The sequence below is a fragment of the Delphinapterus leucas genome, chromosome 7 (assembly GCF_059928025.1).
Source record: "Delphinapterus leucas isolate spDelLeu-1000000601 "Yukka" chromosome 7, BTC_Dleu_Yukka2, whole genome shotgun sequence".
NCBI lineage: Eukaryota > Metazoa > Chordata > Mammalia > Artiodactyla > Monodontidae > Delphinapterus > Delphinapterus leucas.
This window is the reverse complement of record NC_143135.1, coordinates 51,793,935-51,811,551: the sequence shown is the minus strand read 5'-3', so window position 1 is coordinate 51,811,551 and position 17,617 is coordinate 51,793,935. Positions and strand designations below refer to the sequence as shown.

Sequence of the window (17,617 nt, the reverse complement as noted above, 5' to 3'; positions counted from 1 at the left end):
TCTCTTTCAGATTTTTCATCACTAGTGTATAGGAATGCAAGACATTTCTGTGCATTAATTTTGTATCCTGCCACTTTACCAAATTCATTGATTAGCTCTAGTAGTTTTCTGTTGGCATCTTTAGGGATCTCTGTGTATAGTATCATGTCATCTGCAAACAGTGACAGTTTTACTTCTTCTTTTCCAATTTGTATTCCTTTTAATTCTTTTTCTTCTCTGATTGCCATGGCTAGGACTTCCAAAACTATGTTGAATAATAGTGGTGAGAGTAGACATCCTTGTCTTGTTCCTGATCTTAGAGGAAATGCTTTCAGTTTTTCACCATTGAGAATGATGTTTGCTGTGGGTTTGTCATATATGGCCTTTATTATGTTGAGGTAGGTTCCCTCTATGCCCACTTTCTGGAGAGTTTTTATCATAAATGGGTGTTGAATTTTGTCAAAAGCTTTTTCTGCATCTATTGAGATGATCATATGGTTTTTATTCTTCAACTTGGTAATATGGTGTATCACATTGATTGATTTGCTTAAATTGAAGAATCCTTGCATCCCTGGGATAAATCCCACTTGATCATGGTGTATGATCCTTTTAATGTGTTGCTGGATTCTGTTTGCTAGTATTTTGTTGAGGATTTTTGCATCTATATTCATCACAGATATTGGTCTGTAATTTTCTATTTTTGTAGTCTTTTTGTCTGGTTTTGGTATCAGGGTGATCGTAGCCTCATAGAATGAGTTTGGGAGTGTTCCTTCCTCTGCAATTTTTTTGGAAGAGTTTGAGAAGGATGGGTGTTAGCTCTTCTCTAAATGTTTGATAGAATTCACCTGTGAAGCCATCTTGTCCTGGACTTCTGCTTGTTGGAAGATTTTAAATCACCGTTTCAATTTCATTATTTGTGAATGGTCTGTTCATATTTTCTATTTCTTCCTGGTTCAGTCTTGGAAGATTATACCTTTCTAAGAATTTGCCATTTCTTCCAGGTTGTCCATTTTATTGGCATAGGGTTGCTTGTAGTAGTCTCTTAGGATGCTTTGTATTTCTGTGGTGTCTGTGGTAACTTCTCCTTTTTCATTTCTGATTTTATTGATTGGAGTCCTCTCCCTCTTTTTCTTGATGAGTCTGGCTAATGGTTTATCAATTTTGTTTATCTTCTCAAAGAACCAGCTTTTAGTTTTATTGATCTTTGCTATTGTCTTCTTTGTTTCTATTTCATTTATTTCTGCTCTGCTCTTTATGATTTCTTTCCTTGTGCTAACTTTGGGTTTTGTTTGTTCTTCTTTCTCTAGTTCCTTTAGGTGTAAACTTAGATTGTTTATTTGAGATTTTTCTTGTTTCTTGAGGTAGGCTTGTATTGCTGTAAACTTCCCTCTTAGAACTGCTTTTGCTGAATCCCATAGGTTTTGGATCATCGTGTTTTCATTGTCATTTGTCTCTAGGTATTTTTTGATTTCCTCTTTGACTTATTCAGTGATCTCTTGGTTATTTAGTAACATATTGTTTAGCCTCCATGTGTTTGTGTTTTTTACGTTTTGTTCCCTGTAATTGATTTCTAATGTCATAGCGTTGTGGTCAGAAAAGATGCTTGATATGATTTCAGTTTTCTTAAGTTTACTGAGGCTTGATTTGGGACCCAAGATGTGATCTATCCTGGAGAATGTTCCGTGCACACTTGAGAAGAAAGTGTAATCTGCTGTTGTTGGATGGAATGTCCTATAAATATCAATTAAATCTATCTGGCCTATTGTGTCATTTAAAGTTTGTGTTTCCTTATTAATTTTCTGTTTGGATGATCTGTCCATTGGTGTAAGTGAGGTGTTAAAGTCCCCCACTATTATTGTGTCACTGTCGATTTCCTCTTTTATAGCTGTTAGCAGTTGCCTTATGTATTGAGGTGCTCCTATGTTGGGTGCACATATATTTATAATTGTTATATCTTCTTGGATTGATCCGTTGATCATTATGTAGTGTCCTCCCTTGTCTCTTGTAACATTCTTTATTTTAAAGTCTGTTTTATCTGATATGAGTATTGCTACTCCAGCTTTCCTTTGATTTCCATTTGCATGGAATATCTTTTTCCATCCCCTCCCTTTCAGTCTGTATGTGTCCCTAGGTCTGAAGTGGGTCTCTTGTAGACAGCATATAGATGGGTCTTGTTTTTGTATCCATTCAGTGAGCCTGTGTCTTTTGGTTGGAGCATTTAATCCATTCACATTTAAGGTAATTATCAATACGTATGTTCCTATGACCATTTTCTTAATTGTTTTGGGTTTGTTTTTGTAGGTCCTTTTCTTCTCTTGTGTTTCCCACTTAGAGAAGTTCCTTTAGCATTTGTTGTAAAGCTCGTTTGGTGGTGCTGAATTCTCTTAGATTTTGCTTGTCTGTAAAGCTTTTGATTTCTCCATCGAATCTGAATGAGATTCTTGCGGGGTAGAGTAATCTTGGTTGTAGGTTCTTCCCTTTCATCACTTTATGTCATGCCACTCCCTTCTGGCTTGTAGAGTTTCTGCTGAGAAATCAGCTGTTAACCTTATGGGAGTTCCCTTGTATGTTATTTGTCGTTTTTCCCTTGCTGCTTTCAATAATTTTTCTTTGTCTTTAATTTTTTCCAATTTGATTACTATGTGTCTCGGAGTGTTTCTCCTTGGGTTTATCCTGTATGGGACTCTCTGTGCTTCCTGGACTTGGGTGGCTATTTCATTTCCCATGTTAGGGAAGTTTTCGACTATAACCTCTTCAAATATTTTCTCGGGTTCTTTCTCTCTCTCTTCTCCATCTGGGACCCCTATAATGCAAATGTTGTTGTGTTTAATGTTGTCCCAGAGGTCTCTTAGGCTATCTTCATTTCTTTTCATTCTTTTTCTTTATTCTGTTCTGCAGCAGTGAATTCCACCATTCTGTCTTCCAGGCCACTTATCCATTCTTCTGCCTCAGTTATTCTGCTATTGATTCCTTCTAGTATAGTTTTCATTTCAGTTATTGTATTGGTCATCTCTGTTTGTTTGTTCTTTATTCTTCTAGGTCTTTGTTAAACATTTCTTGCATCTTCTTGATCTTTGCCTCCATTCTTTTTTCGAGGTCCTGGATCATCTTCACTATCATTATTCTGAATTCTTTTTCTGGAAGGTTGCCTATCTCCACTTCATTTAGTTGTTTTTCTGGGGTTTTATCTTGTTCCTTCATCTGGTACATAGCCCTCTGCCTTTTTATCTTGTCTGTCTTTCTGTGAATGTGGTTTTTGTTCCACATGCTGCAGGATGGTAGTTCTTCTTGCTTCTGCTCTCTGCCCTCAATGTATTTTATTTTAAAGGTTATTTTCTACTTTTGGAGTAGTTAGCATCTTTATTTCCTGGGTATGATTTTTATATTCACTCAGTGATTATTATTCAACTTTTATTAAACCAATTATTATTAAGTAAATCTCACTTTATATGACAAGTATAGTCATTCAAGTGTTTTATCTAAGCCAATTTAGCTTATGCTAATTTCTACAATTTTTTTAAAGATGGAGAAATTAAATTTAGAATTACACCAAAATCCTTTTAAAGGGAAAAAAATTATTTGTTTTAAGAGAGTGTATTTTGGACTCAGGAAGCATCTGGTTTGGAAAACATGTTCTGCTTCAGGACTCTAGACTTGGATCTCCAAGCTGGCTGACCCTCAGAAGTAAATGTCAGTTGCATTCACCCTTCAGATTTTCAGATTGCAGTTTCCTATTTTAACTTCTGTCTAGAAATAAACTTGAATTTTTTTTCTCTGTAGTTAATATAAAACTGATATTTATTGTTTAGACACCCATCTCTGTCAGAAGCATTTAAAAGTGTTACAGATTTATAATTTTAGATATATTTGAGTTACTAAAAAATCAATTTTATATGTTGTCTCCTCTAGATGTTTAACAATATTAAGATTTGGAATTGTTAATGTATGTTATGTTCTTCTAGATCTGTTCTAATCTTCTAAACAATGAGATTCATATTTTAGATTGCTTTTAAGCTGTTAGGTTTAGTAGTAGAATATTAATAGAGATTCAAACTGTATAAGAATTATAAAAATACTAGGTTTATAAAAGTAGTAGGAAAGAAGATTTACAGGTGAATTCCTCATTGGCAAACTTGATTTGTTTTATTTAATGACGATTATGTACTTTTTTATATACTTTTATACACATTTATATTTGTTATGCATAAATAATACAGAAGCCCCCTAACTATTAACAGAATAGGTTCAGAAAAGCTTGGGTGAGTCCAAAATGAGCCTTCATAAGTAAACGCTAATACTTTCATTTCATGGCAGGCAGAGTTGGCGTGATTTGAGGCTGATGTGAGCTTTCTTCACAGTTATGAAAGTCTTTAAGAAGTTAAGTTTGTTAGAAGAGGCACTTCTATATATTTAAAGTGTTGCCTTTTTTGTAGATCAGTTCTTTCATGTTTTCTTTGAAGTTGGGCCTTATGGACCTACAATATGGAAAAAAAAAAAACAAACCTCCACACAGTATTATGTAAGAAGACACTTTCTTGTCTTCTGTTCAGCCGTATAAAGTTGCAGCAATCCATATGATTAGAACCAAAGGAAAATTTTTGGTATACATGTAAAATTTGAAAATAATGCATGGCTTTAATTCTGTATTCTTTAGCTTACTGATTCATACTAAACAACCAGCTTCATTTCCGATGAAGTATAGAACATGCTAGTAGTCACTAAAATCTCTTTGGATTTTCTTCAGGGTTACTTTTTTAGGGTCCTAAAATTATTAGGATTCTAAAATATGCTAGTTAAGAGCAAATTTAGTTCAGATTGGATACATTTACTTTCTAAATAATTAATTTTCATTTTATATAGTAGGTCAATAAGTACATTTCTAAGAAGTATGTAAATCAACTTTCCTACTGACTTACATTTTAATTTTAGAGGTGCTTTTTTTTTTTAACAGTTGAACAATTTTCTTTTTTTGCTGATAAGGCTTCTCCTATTCTCAAGTAATGAGTGAATTGTAAATAAGAGCGCACACTTAGAAAGAAAACAATAATTTGTATTTGAGAAAGCGCCAATATATGTTTTATAGATTCAGATCTTCTTAATAGCTTTCTGTGGGTAGGAAAAAGAGAGTAGTTTGTGAGGTAAAAAGTATTCATGTAGATACACAAGTAGTAGTTTTTCTCAGCCCCCATGGATATCTATATAATTTTTACCATAAAATAAGTAATATGTACATAAAATAGCCCATCAGAACCAAGACTGTACAATAAAAATAATCCTTTCTACCTCAGCATTTTCCCCTGATTTTCCCATCATAGATAATCACTATTTGTAATGTCTTATATTTGCATGGAGTATTTCTAGAATTATACATAAGTATACATATACATCTTTTTATACAAATTTAAACACCTTATATACTCTTCTGCTTTTCCTTCCTTTTCATTTAATATATCTTAGTTCCTTGTGGAAATAGTATTTTTTAAAAATAAATTTATTTATTTATTTAGTTTTGGCTGTGTTGGGTCTTTGTTGCTGCGTGCAGGCTTTTTCTAGTTGCGGCGAGCAGGGGCAGCTCTTCATTGCAGTGCACGGGCTTCTCATTGTGGTGGCTTCTCTTATTGCGGAGCATGGGCTCTAGGCGTACATACTTCAGTAGTTGTGGCATGTGGGCTCCGTAGTTATGGCTCGTGGGCTCTAGAGCTCAGGCTCAGTAGCTGTGGCACATGGGTTTAGTTGCTCTGCAGCATGTGGGATCTTCCCAGACCAGGGCTTGAACCTGTGTCCCCTGCATTGGCAGGCAGATTCTTAACCACTGCACCACCGGGGAAGCCCGGAAATAGTATTTTTAAAATAATTTTGTAATTCTTGAGAATCTTCATATATTATAGTTTATAAAAATCATGGTTATTTGAAGATTTTAACAGCAAAATACAAATGTAATTTCATCATCCAAATGGAAAATATATGATAATCATGGCTACATAGAAAGACTTTTAATTACATTTTTAAATGTTTGGAACATCAACATCTAATTTAATGTCTAGCTATGAAATAGTAGAGAAATCTTACTTTAAAGTAGATTTCAAGTGACTGTCACCTAGTCACTTAGCTCTTTTTACCATAAAGATTTGCTTATTTCTAATGCATCATGATTCTTTACCCATTTTTATTTTTCTCCAATTTACAGGCTTTTTCAGAACCAGGAATTAGGTTAGAACTGGTTGTGATGTATAACAGAAAATAGAATTTTTAGGCCCTACTCTAATAGCTGTGCAATAAATATTAGGACGTATACTCAGTAACCTAATAGCGTTCATGTCTGGTGGATCATTTTTATATTTATATAGCTGTAATAAAAAGGAATATTTTTTACTTTGTAGCTGGAGTTAAATTATTATTAGAAGCATTATTAACCTGCCCTACATAATTATTTTGTTTATAGTGAGATGGTATAGGCTTTAGAGCCAGACCAACCTGGGTTCAAATCCTGTCTAGACCTCCAATATTAGCTCAGTGTTACAAGGCTCCTTCTCTAAATCTTAATCTCTTATCTCTTAATCTCAATACGATGGTAATAATACTACTACCAGTAAGATACTGCAGTGAATATTCTTGTATGAATGAATCTTGTTCATGTGAAGGTATTACTGTGGACAGAGAAATCTATGGGCCAAAAGGCATATGCAGTTTAAATATTGATAATTGCTGAAAAATCACTCTGAAAAGACTCCCAATTTCAATGTAACTAACTGTATGACACTGCCTTGTACCCTCTATAGTACTGAAGTTTTTCAGTCTTTTCAATTTTTGTCTTTCTTATAACCTATTTTTAAATGTTAACTCTCTTCAAGTCTCTGACCTCTGTATCAAATCTGGCGATATCTTAGACATTGGAATAATATATAGTAGCCCAGAAAATCTTATTGTTTCGATTTATCTCTTAATAGCTATTCATATTTTAATGTAGGCTCTATATTTGTTAGTTTGTGCCATTTATGAAATAGACTCCTTGAGTCAAGGTGCGCTCTCTCTCTCTCTATATATATATATATATATGTGTGTGTGTGTGTGTGTGTGTGTGTGTGTATATATACACATTTTTTTTAACATCCATCTAGTTTAAGCAGATTACAATTTCAGTTGATCAAAATTTCCATGGCTTCTCATTAGTTTGTGGCATGTCCTCTGGTTACTTTAGTTTCCACTATCCCCAGAATACCTTTTTGTTTAAATTATATATTAATATGATTTTATTTCTTTACAAGTACAAATATACTCTAATATTTAGCGTCTTTCAAGTGCCTTGGTTTATCATTCTGAATATTCATTGTCATTATATAGACTGTAGATGTAGACAATCTATGCAGTTAGTATGGACTAAATCCATATTACGTATGGTATGGAAGAGAGAAGTTATGCTTTACCTTATTTTCTTATTATTTGACTCTTTCTCCTAAAAAAGAAAATACTGGAAAATTCCATTTAAGTTTTATTCTCATTGTAATTGCATTTCTATTCAAAACTTGTTACTCATTTGTGAAGCACTGTTTTCAGTTATAGGCACCCTGAGCTTTATGAAAATAAGTTGAAGTATGTGCTAACGAAATACGAACCCTAAAATAAAGACGTTGGCATGTCTTGCTTCACAAGCCAAATTTGGACTGAATTTTCATTCTCACTCTTAACCAAGTCCACATTTAACACTTAAGACCTTTTCATGGTCAACTTTTGCTGTAGATAAATTGAACGGTTTTCTGTGACTTTAAAGAGCAGTAAGGCTTATCTGGCCATTTTGAATTACAGATGTTTAGGAAGTATTTAGTAGGCATGTTTTGATGGCATTTATCTAATAGCTTCCATATTTCTTTTAAAACTTAACATAGACTTTAATTGATATCATTTTTGACTACGAGGTTTATTTTGGATCCATAGCTCTTGTCAATTTGTTAAAAAAATTCTTGAATATATTATTTTAAAAATATGACAATTAGAGATATATAAATCACACTCAATAGGGTCTGGCCTCTTTGGGGACTCAATAAATGGCAGGTGTTTTTTTATTATACATACTAATATTAATAAGTAGCACTGTGGAATTTGTAGTCGTCAACGTAGAACCTTGTTATGTATGAATAATACTTATTGCTTCCTCAGAAGGGCTTCATATTAGGACTCTACTTGTGATCCTGATTAAGTTTTAATACATCTTTTTTATAGAATCCCAAGACAAAAGAGCAAATTGAAAATCTGTTAAGGAATGGGATGAACAAGGAGCTGCGAGATAGACTTTGTTGCCGAATGACTTTCGGGACTGCAGGACTTCGTTCTGCTATGGGGGCAGGATTTTGCTATATTAATGATCTTACAGTAATACAATCAACACAGGTAAGTATTATAAATTATAATATGTGTACTTTTATCACTCTGTTTTTTGCTTTGTAAATTAGTTTCTTTTCTTAAAAAAAAAAAGAACAAAAACAAAAAAAGCTTTATATCCAGCAAGATACTCTCTTGTAAATAAAAAATGTAGAATAAATTCTGACCTTTGGTCTTGCACAAGACTGATCTTAGAGGTCATTTATGTATCTTTAGAGTCACAGACTGACTTTTTTATTGAGTTATTTTGGTTGCCATTGTCAACTTCTTGACAATGTTACTTTGCATTTGAAACCAGGAAATGGATATTGACATTTCCATTTAATACAAAGAAACAAATTTAGATAGAAAGAAGGTGATTGCTCATTTTGGCATATGGCCATTGGTAAAGATTAACCAGAGTATTTGTGAAATTTAGTTGAAAATATTTACTTTTAACATGGTTTTCCATATATTTTGAGAGTTAAGACAGTGTTGATATGATACAATTTGTTTTATTTCTCCCTATTTTTATGCATCTTATTCTAGAAACAGATTACTTTTCTTTCCAGTGAATCATCCTTAGTGTTTCAAGGAGCTCCACTTTTGAGGCCAAAATGCATTTAGCATATACTAAAAATAGTTCTGAACTAGAGAATTGCTCAGTAGATATAATTCTAATTGATACTGCCAAACAGTAAATCACCTTTACCCTTATTCTGAGGGAATTCTCTAAATCCAGGGGCTAATGCAGGGGATCAGGAACAAAGGATGACAAGATGACTGAATAGGTAGGATACTTGCCTCCTCCTGCCCCCATCCCCTTTTCTTTGTCCAGAAACGCTTCAGTTCGATCTTTTTTGTATGTTGGGCTTCCTTATAAGCTTTCATTTTAACTGAAGATTCCTTGACTTCAGAAAAAGGAGTGGAGGAGGTGTTTGAAAATCAATTTCTACAGAAGTGCAAATTTTTACAGGAGTTGAGATTCCATTATTTGAAGTGGAAAAGCCAGATGGAATCTAATTCATAAACCCTAGTTTTTTTCAGAACCTATGTATGGATATGAGAAGATGGATTTTTACACCATAGAATGAGATTCTGTGAGGTTTTAGGATAGTATCATCATTAGAAATAAATAAGTTGGTGAAACTAGTCAATTTGGGCTATATTGCATGCATGCTTGGGCGCACACTCACGCATAGGGAGTAGGTTAGGAAGAATAATTATACTTGAAAGAACCATGAAAGAAGGGTCCAGAAGTCACTGGGGTCTCCTCTGGTACTGCCACATAGTTACTTAGCAGTCCCTGCCACATAGTAGGTCTTCAATAAATCAGTATAACATAGTTTTGGTTGAATGAATGGCTTTGGGTAAGTCATTAAATGGAGCTTCAATCTTATTTTGTTTCCTCTTTTTTGGAAGAAATGTTGAAAGACAGAGACAAAAATAGAACTGGTATCTTCATTTCTTTCTTTTGGGGGTTGTTGTGAGGATTAAATGTGGCAACATCCGAGAAAGTAGTTTTAAAAGGACTGTAGCAATATGAAGTGTTATTTTTACGGACGGAAGTGTTTATTAGAGTTAGCAAATCATTCATAAAATAGTTAAATGGTGTTTTGGCTTATTATTGTGATATTTTCAATATTAAGTACTTCATTTCATTTTTTTGTCACCCTTGACTGCAAATTTTCCTCGTTTATGAGATTTTCTTTCTGTGAGATTTTAAAACTAAAGAATGGGATCAGCCACCTTAAGAGATGTTCTAATGAAGGTTTATGTTGCTGCTTTTAAATATTTGTGTCATAAATTAGATCAGATCTTCTGGTTAGCTTCAATCTTATGATTTAGCAAGGCCTAACATGGTCAAAATTTTGTTCTCTAGAGCCTTAAGGCAAGAAACAATTTCTTTTGGCTCTTCTAACAAGTTTTTTTTTTTTTTTTTTTTTAGCATTCTGACTCTCATGTCCCATCTTTTTTTCCCCTAATGTTTTATGTATCGTATTGGATTTAAGTTACTTAATTGATATTTCTGTGGTATTAAACGTGTCTGAAACTCCAGGAAGTAGGTGTTTATCATCTCACATTTGAGGACTGAACATTGTTCTTCTCCCATTGGTAACCATGGGCAAAAGGAGGAAGCCAGTTCCCTGAGAGCCAATAAGCTGCACACCACACATAAAAAGAATAGCCCTTAAGTCGTAGAAAATGCAGGCATTGGTCAGGAACTAATTTTCTGTGTTTATCTGCTTCAGGGGATGTACAAATACCTTGAGAGATGTTTCTCAAACTTCAAGCAAAGAGGTTTTGTCGTGGGGTACGACACCCGGGGTCAAGTAACCAGCAGCTGCAGCAGCCAGAGGTACAGTGTTAATTGTTTCAGAGATTAAGCTGGATTGGAATAAAACCTTGAAAAAAATGTTATGCCCAGTTGTAGGATTTCTGAAACAGGAAGCTGTCCAAAAAAAATGTGATCACATGCTAATGTTTATTTTAGAGCTGAAATAGAAGCATTTCAAAGATAACCTTTGGTTTTTACAGAAAGGAGTAAATTTCTAAATGTTTAGAGTTAGTGTTTAGAATGACATAGACTATGTGATGATTTTTAATATTTTGCAGAGGCACTGGGTAGGAGGATTATGTAACTTGCATTCTCTCATTATAGTCCTATTTGATTAGTTTTAGGGTGTTTTCACACATAGATAATCATGATATAGTGATACTTTTTCTTCACGGGGTAAATAGGCATATTGTGTTTATCAAAGTCTCTGGTTTCACTTTCTTCCATGTTTTTTGCCTTTTGCGTGTTTTATTTCTTATTAAAAGAGCCATCAGAAGATGAATGAGAAAAAAGGAAGAAATTTAAATGTCAATTCTGTTCCTTGTTACTCCTTTTCAAAAAAATCTCATTTAACATTTTAAAGTTGGAGCATGAATCTTAAATAACTAGTGATTATAAGAATCGGTTGTATTATGCTACTGTATATTCAGAATAATTGTAATGCATTTATTTTATGGGAGGTTGGTTTTCAAAAAGTATGTAAAGCTAAGGACCAAGTGAAATCTCTTTTTTTTAGGCTTGCTAAACTCACTGCTGCAGTCTTACTGGCCAAAGATGTTCCTGTGTACCTTTTTTCAAGATATGTTCCTACGCCTTTTGTAGTAAGTGTGTTGTATCACTGATTGTACAGAAAAGATTGAAAAGATTGCTCTTGAAAAGATTTCTTAAATCAAGCAGGATTTAAATCTTTATCATGCATATAGTTCTGTATTAAGTGATACGAAGGACCTAAAGAAAACCAATTTTGCGCTGAATTTATTTTCATTCAACAAGCATGTGTCGAACCACCTAAGAATTTGATCTATAGCAAGATGACAAATCCACAGTCATGGCGGGATATTTTAATACTCTTCTTTCAGAAACTGATTTATCAGGCCTGCAAAAATTATTACGGATAGATTTAAACACACAATTAGCGTGCTTAATCGTGTGTGTGTGTGTGTGTCTGTGTGTAAACCCTGTATTCAGTGATTGTAGGATACTCATTCTTACCAAATAGGGTCACAAAGGAAATCTCACAAATACAAGATAATTGCTTATTAAGCCATAGCCCTGGACCCCAATGCAATAAGATTTAAAATAAAGAAACCCACAAATCCCCATATGTTTGGAATTTTAAAAACACATTCGTAAGTAATTTATGGATTAAGGAAGATATAATGAAGATTAGAAACTATAGCCATCCTTGCTTTGCATGGTAGTGCAGGACTGTAAAGATAACTGTGTAAGCTAAAACCATGCAAAGCAATGTTAGTTATCAATGGGGGAAATTACGATTGTTCTGTGACCTTTAAAATTTTTTTGTCAAAACCTTAAATATACCTTTTCTCTTGATTAAAAATGTACAGAGAAAAGAAAAAAGTAATAAACTAATATTTATTTGCTACTCTGTAATTTAAAACGTTAGAAGTGGTAAAACACTTTAGTGTTTTATTTCTTTGTAATACAATGTATCAGGACTGTGACCAGTGCTTGCTTCTTGTCATATGACTTAACAATATGAGTAAGCATCTTCTCTATGCCTTGCTGAATTATCACACTTCTTTCTAAGTCTGGATCAGCTTCCCACATTTTATCTTTTGTACTTTCTTTCTTTCTTTTTTTGGCTGTGCTGTGCGGCTGGTGGGATCTTAGCTCCCCAGCCAGGGATTGAACCCAGGCCCTCGGTAGTGAAAGCGTGGAGTCCTAACCACTGGACCGTCAGGGAATTCCCTATCATTTGTACTTTCAGTATCATAAAATGTCTCTGAGAATTCCTTTTTTGACCAGTGTCACTCCCTCTGGGACAGCTTCATCCCTTTCATCACAACCACATCCTTCATTTATATCCATACATTCACCTTCACTAAGCTCACCTGGTTGCACATCTAGAGTCTCTTGAATGACAGCAGTGTCAACATTCCCGGTTATTTCTTCTATAACTCCATTTATGGTCGATTCAAATGTCACTTCCACTGTTATCACTTTTGTTTCTTTGCTGCACTTTCATCTTTGTTGGCCAGTTCCTTCTTTCGTTGTCCATTTTTGCAAAATTGTCACATGGGTATATCACTGGGAGATGAGGCAACACAGCTACATGCTTTGCTGTCTGTGAGAGAGCTGACTAACAGATGCACAGTGACCAATCACTGACAGACTTGATGACATGATTGGTTATTAATCATGATGGATCTCTTATATACATAGTTATTTCAGACTGAAGAGCTAGCAGCCAGGTTTGTACTTGATGCAGTTACTCACAGTATAGCATGGTAACTAAAATTTGAGCATGTTGTTGGGAGACTGGTATTATTTAACTAAAATATGGTATCAGAAATTCATGTATACTGGAACTTTGCAAAGCAAGGACTGTCTGTATTTAAAACTGAGCAACAATGAAAACAATAAATAGCAAAAACTATGGGATATAGCTAAAGCCCTACTTAAGGGGAAATTTATAGTCTTAATGAATATATTAGGAAAAACATTTTTAGAATAACGAGCTAAGACTTTAACTTAGTATGTTAGAACCAAAACAGAATAAATCCAAATAAAATAAAAGTAATAAAGATATGAGGAAAAATCAATTAAATAGAAAATAAAGAAAAGAGTGTATCAACAAAAGCAAGAGTTGGCTCTCTGAAGAGACAATAAAATAGACAAAGCCTTTTGGCAAGGGTGCTGAAGAAAAAAAAGACAAAGAAAGTAAAAGAGTGAATAATAAATACATAGCTATTAAGAAAATCACAATATTCTGAATAACAGTGCAAATAAATGTGAAACTTAGGAGAATTGGCCAATTTTCTAGAATAACTAATACATCAAAACTGATAAGAAATAGAAAACCTGAATAGACCTATAACCACTAAAGAAATTGAACTGGTTTTTATTTATCTTCTCAAAATAAAAATGCCAGGTTCACATGATTTTGTGGACAAGTTTTACCAAATGTTTGACCATTAGATAATGTCTCTATAAACCGTTACTAGTGATTTATTGGAAATATACGGAGTGGCTCAAAGAATTGAAGGAATTTCTAAACAATTAGCTCTAACGAATGACAGAAACCAGGGAGGGCCCAGAAATGTAGAACATTTATGTAGGAGTCTGCCACTGGGTTACCATTTCCAGCTGTAACTATGTGTTGGCCTTCCTGTCTTATTGCAGGTAGATTTGCTCTAGCTGCTAGGGAAGTTATTTTTAGCACCCTTTATCACCATGTCTTTGAGTCAAAAGGCAATCTTCCTTGACTACCTATAGCAGAGACATCTTAGAGAAAGACTCTGACCAGGCTTGGGTTGTGAGCCAGTCTCTGAGTTAAATCATCAAGGGAATAGGTTACTCTAGTCAGATCAGGGTCACGTGTCCACCCGCCCATGGCCAGGAGGAGAGAAGTTAGATGTGATGGTAGAAGGAATATGGGGAACATCTTAGGCAAATAAATAATATCTGCAAAGAAAAAGGGAAATTCAACCTGGGAATTAACTTTGGGAGAGATGGTAAATTGACCTTTATATGCTATAGAGGCCACAGAGTATATGTAAATATCTTCAAATTGGAAGGCAAGAGACCTAAGTTCTTCTCTTATATATTCTCCCTTATGATTATATAATGTTGGATAAACAGTATACAGTGTGTAAAATATGATACATTAGATGATTTCTTAAATTTACTTCCAGGTCTAATATTTTATGATTATATTCCCCTCTCATATCTCCAGAGTCTTGTGGAGTATCTGGCATATAATAGGTGTTTGTTAAATATTTGTTAAATGAACAAAATAATTATAGGACTAAGTTAAATGAGACTAGAGGGGGAACAAAACCATTCAGTCTAACAGTTAGGTGGTTATTGATGACCTAATATTTAGGTGGCTTTAGTTATATCCCACCCAAGGAACCTGGAGTTGATTATTGAGGTTTTAGGCTATTTATATCTTAATGTCTTTTCCAGTTATTTAATCAAAGTTATTCCTATGTCAAATGTATGAGTAGCTAAGAAACAGATATTTATTGTTATTGTTTTTTTAGCCATATGCAGTCCAGGAGCTCAAAGCAGTTGCAGGTGTGATGATTACTGCATCTCACAACCGCAAAGAAGACAATGGATACAAGGTAAACCTTGGACTCCTCATCTTTGGTCATTTCATAGTTCTTATTTTATTTAAATAATATGTACTGAATATATTTTCTACAGTGAGGAGCAGGGTTAGACACTGGGAACAGAAAGATAAAAACATTGAGGCTACCCCTCAAAGAAAGTGTATCCCTAATGGCCCTTATTACGTTTCAATATGTACTATTACAAAAGTCTCTTCAATGGTCTTTTTACTTCTGATATCTTACTGCCTTTGATTTCCCCAACCCATCCAAAATCCACCCTCTCTACCATTTCAGAAATAAAGGCATTTTGTACCAAGAACTTAAAGAATAAATGGGAGTTTGATGGAAGAGAGCCGGAGGAATAGTATCTTGACCTCATTCTCCTCTCCCTCCAACCTTCTGCTGGGACTCCCTATTGGCCACAGGATCTATTTGATGTGTCAGGCTTCATGGCAGAAAGCAGGGTGGGGAAGGGTGAAGAGTGGCTCTGGAGGGGCAAACAGAAGATATGGCACAGTATTGAACCAGTGTTTGGGGCTCCTAGCTGACGAGTCCATGATCTTATATTCTTTTTTCATCTTGTGTAGGGAGACTTCAGGCACACTAAGCTCTGTTTTACTGGGGAAAGGTACTTAATCCTAATCTAAGATTTTGGCCCTGGCCAGCTAAATGGGTAGTGTTACCATTTATAGAGGCAGGGAAGAATCATAATTAATTAATTTTGGACATAATTACGTCTGAGGGATTTATGGGTCAAACAGGCAGCAATGGCCTGTAGGCAGTTGAATAAGTAGATCTGTTGCTCAGGGGAGAAATCTGCGCTGAAGTTACAGATTTGGGGATCACCATACATATTGTATTAGAGCATATAAGAATATTTGGAAATTCTTTATTTGGATGAGCAGCCCAGAGACAGTGTAGGTTAGCAAAAGAGGTCAAGAATGGAACCCTAGGGAACATCAACTTCAAGTGAAGGGAGAAAGAAGAGGAGCTGGAGATAGGACAAAGACCGGAAGAGGCTGGTATGATAAAAACGAAAGAGGTAAGGGAGTTGCAAGGGGGGAGAGGTCAACTGTCAAAGAGAGCTAAGAACCCAGATCTCTCCTCTGAGCAACAGACTCCTGAATCCAGCTGCCAACTTAATATCTGCTGGGATGCCTAACGGACATCTCAAAATTAGTGTCTCTGAAACAGTGGTCTTGATTCCCCCCAGACCTGCCACATATACACCCAAATGTGTTCCTCCCCCAGTCTTACCCATCTCTGTAAATTCACACTACCACCCACCTAAACAAAAACCAAAATTCATTCTTGATTACTCCTGACATTAATTTACTAACAGGTTCTACAAATTGTACATATACATCCAAATGTATATGTATGTATAATTTGAGATACATATGTATCTACATATACATCCACATATATGTAGAATATACTTCTGCCAGTACCTTCTACCTTCACTGTTCTAAACCTCTGTTGTCTTTGCCTGAACTACAGCATCTTAGCTGGTCTCTTCCCTGCTTCCATTTTTCTCCCCTGCAGTCCATTCTTCACCAAGCAGCCAGGTGATCTTTTAAAATATAAACAGGCCGTGTTAACTTTCCTGCTAAACCCAAACTGCTTACCTTGGGGCTTACAGGACTGTCTCCTGCCTGCCTCTTCCACCTTGTTTCATTCATTCTTCTCCTGTGCTCAGTACATCCCAGTTACACTGCGGCTCCTTTCCATTCCTCCAGCTCCTTCAGTATACCAAACCCTTTTCCCACTCTGAGCCTTTTGTTTGTTCCTCTGCTTGGATTTCTCTTCCCCAAATCTTGCAGATTTGCTTATTTTCATCCTTCAGGCTCCTGCCCAGATGTTGTTTTCGTGAAGAGACCTTCCCTGGCCACCTTATCTGAAGTGGCTTCCCTCAGTGACCTTCTCTTCATCTTATTTCCTTCACAAAACTTAACACTATCTGTAATTACCTGCTTTCTTTACAATGAATTATCTTGTTTGTTTATTGACTTGTTTGTTTGACTGTCCCCGCCCCATTCCCCAATATAAGCTCATGGGTGGAGGGATTTTGTTTTGATATTTACTGCTATTGAACATACTTGTCACATAGTAGACCCTCAAAGATTTGTTTTCTTAAAGTATTCAATATAAGCACAAGGTAAAAAGTATGGAAGTTAAACCAGTGTAAAAAGTTAAACAATAAGGAGTATTTCTTCCACCCTCTTCCCCTAGTATCCCTTTTCAGAAGCAAATACTGTTTCTGGCTTTGGTTTCCTTCCAGAGAGTCTATGCACGTGTAATCATGACCAATCACGTATTGGTCACTCCTCTTTTTTTTTTTCCCATAAATGGCAGGGCACTATATATAGTGTCCTGCACCTTGGTTTTTTCACACAAGAGTGTGAAACAGCCTGAGAGATCATTTTCTACATCAGTCCATCTATAGATAGATAGGTTTGCCTCATTTCATCTTTAAAAACCTATATAGATGAGTTGTAATTTATTTAACCAGTCCTCTGTTGATGAATATTTCATTTGTTTCTGATCTGCTGCTTAGAAACAGTGCTACAGTGAATGTTATTCTACATACATCTTTGTTCTATATGTACAAGTAGACTTACAGAGTCAATATAGAATAGCAGTT

At 35.0% G+C, this 17,617-nt stretch overlaps 1 protein-coding gene across 1 annotated transcript in view; it reads left to right on the top strand.

The window, feature by feature from the left end:
- Positions 1-17,617, top strand: part of PGM2L1 (phosphoglucomutase 2 like 1) — a 71,491-nt gene that overhangs the window by 33,117 nt on the left and 20,757 nt on the right. The window contains exons 2-5 of the mRNA XM_022593797.2: positions 8,197-8,364; positions 10,587-10,693; positions 11,409-11,493; positions 14,902-14,985. Of these exons, the coding sequence (XP_022449505.2) occupies positions 8,197-8,364; positions 10,587-10,693; positions 11,409-11,493; positions 14,902-14,985 (444 nt within the window). The remainder of the gene's footprint in view (positions 1-8,196; positions 8,365-10,586; positions 10,694-11,408; positions 11,494-14,901; positions 14,986-17,617) is intronic.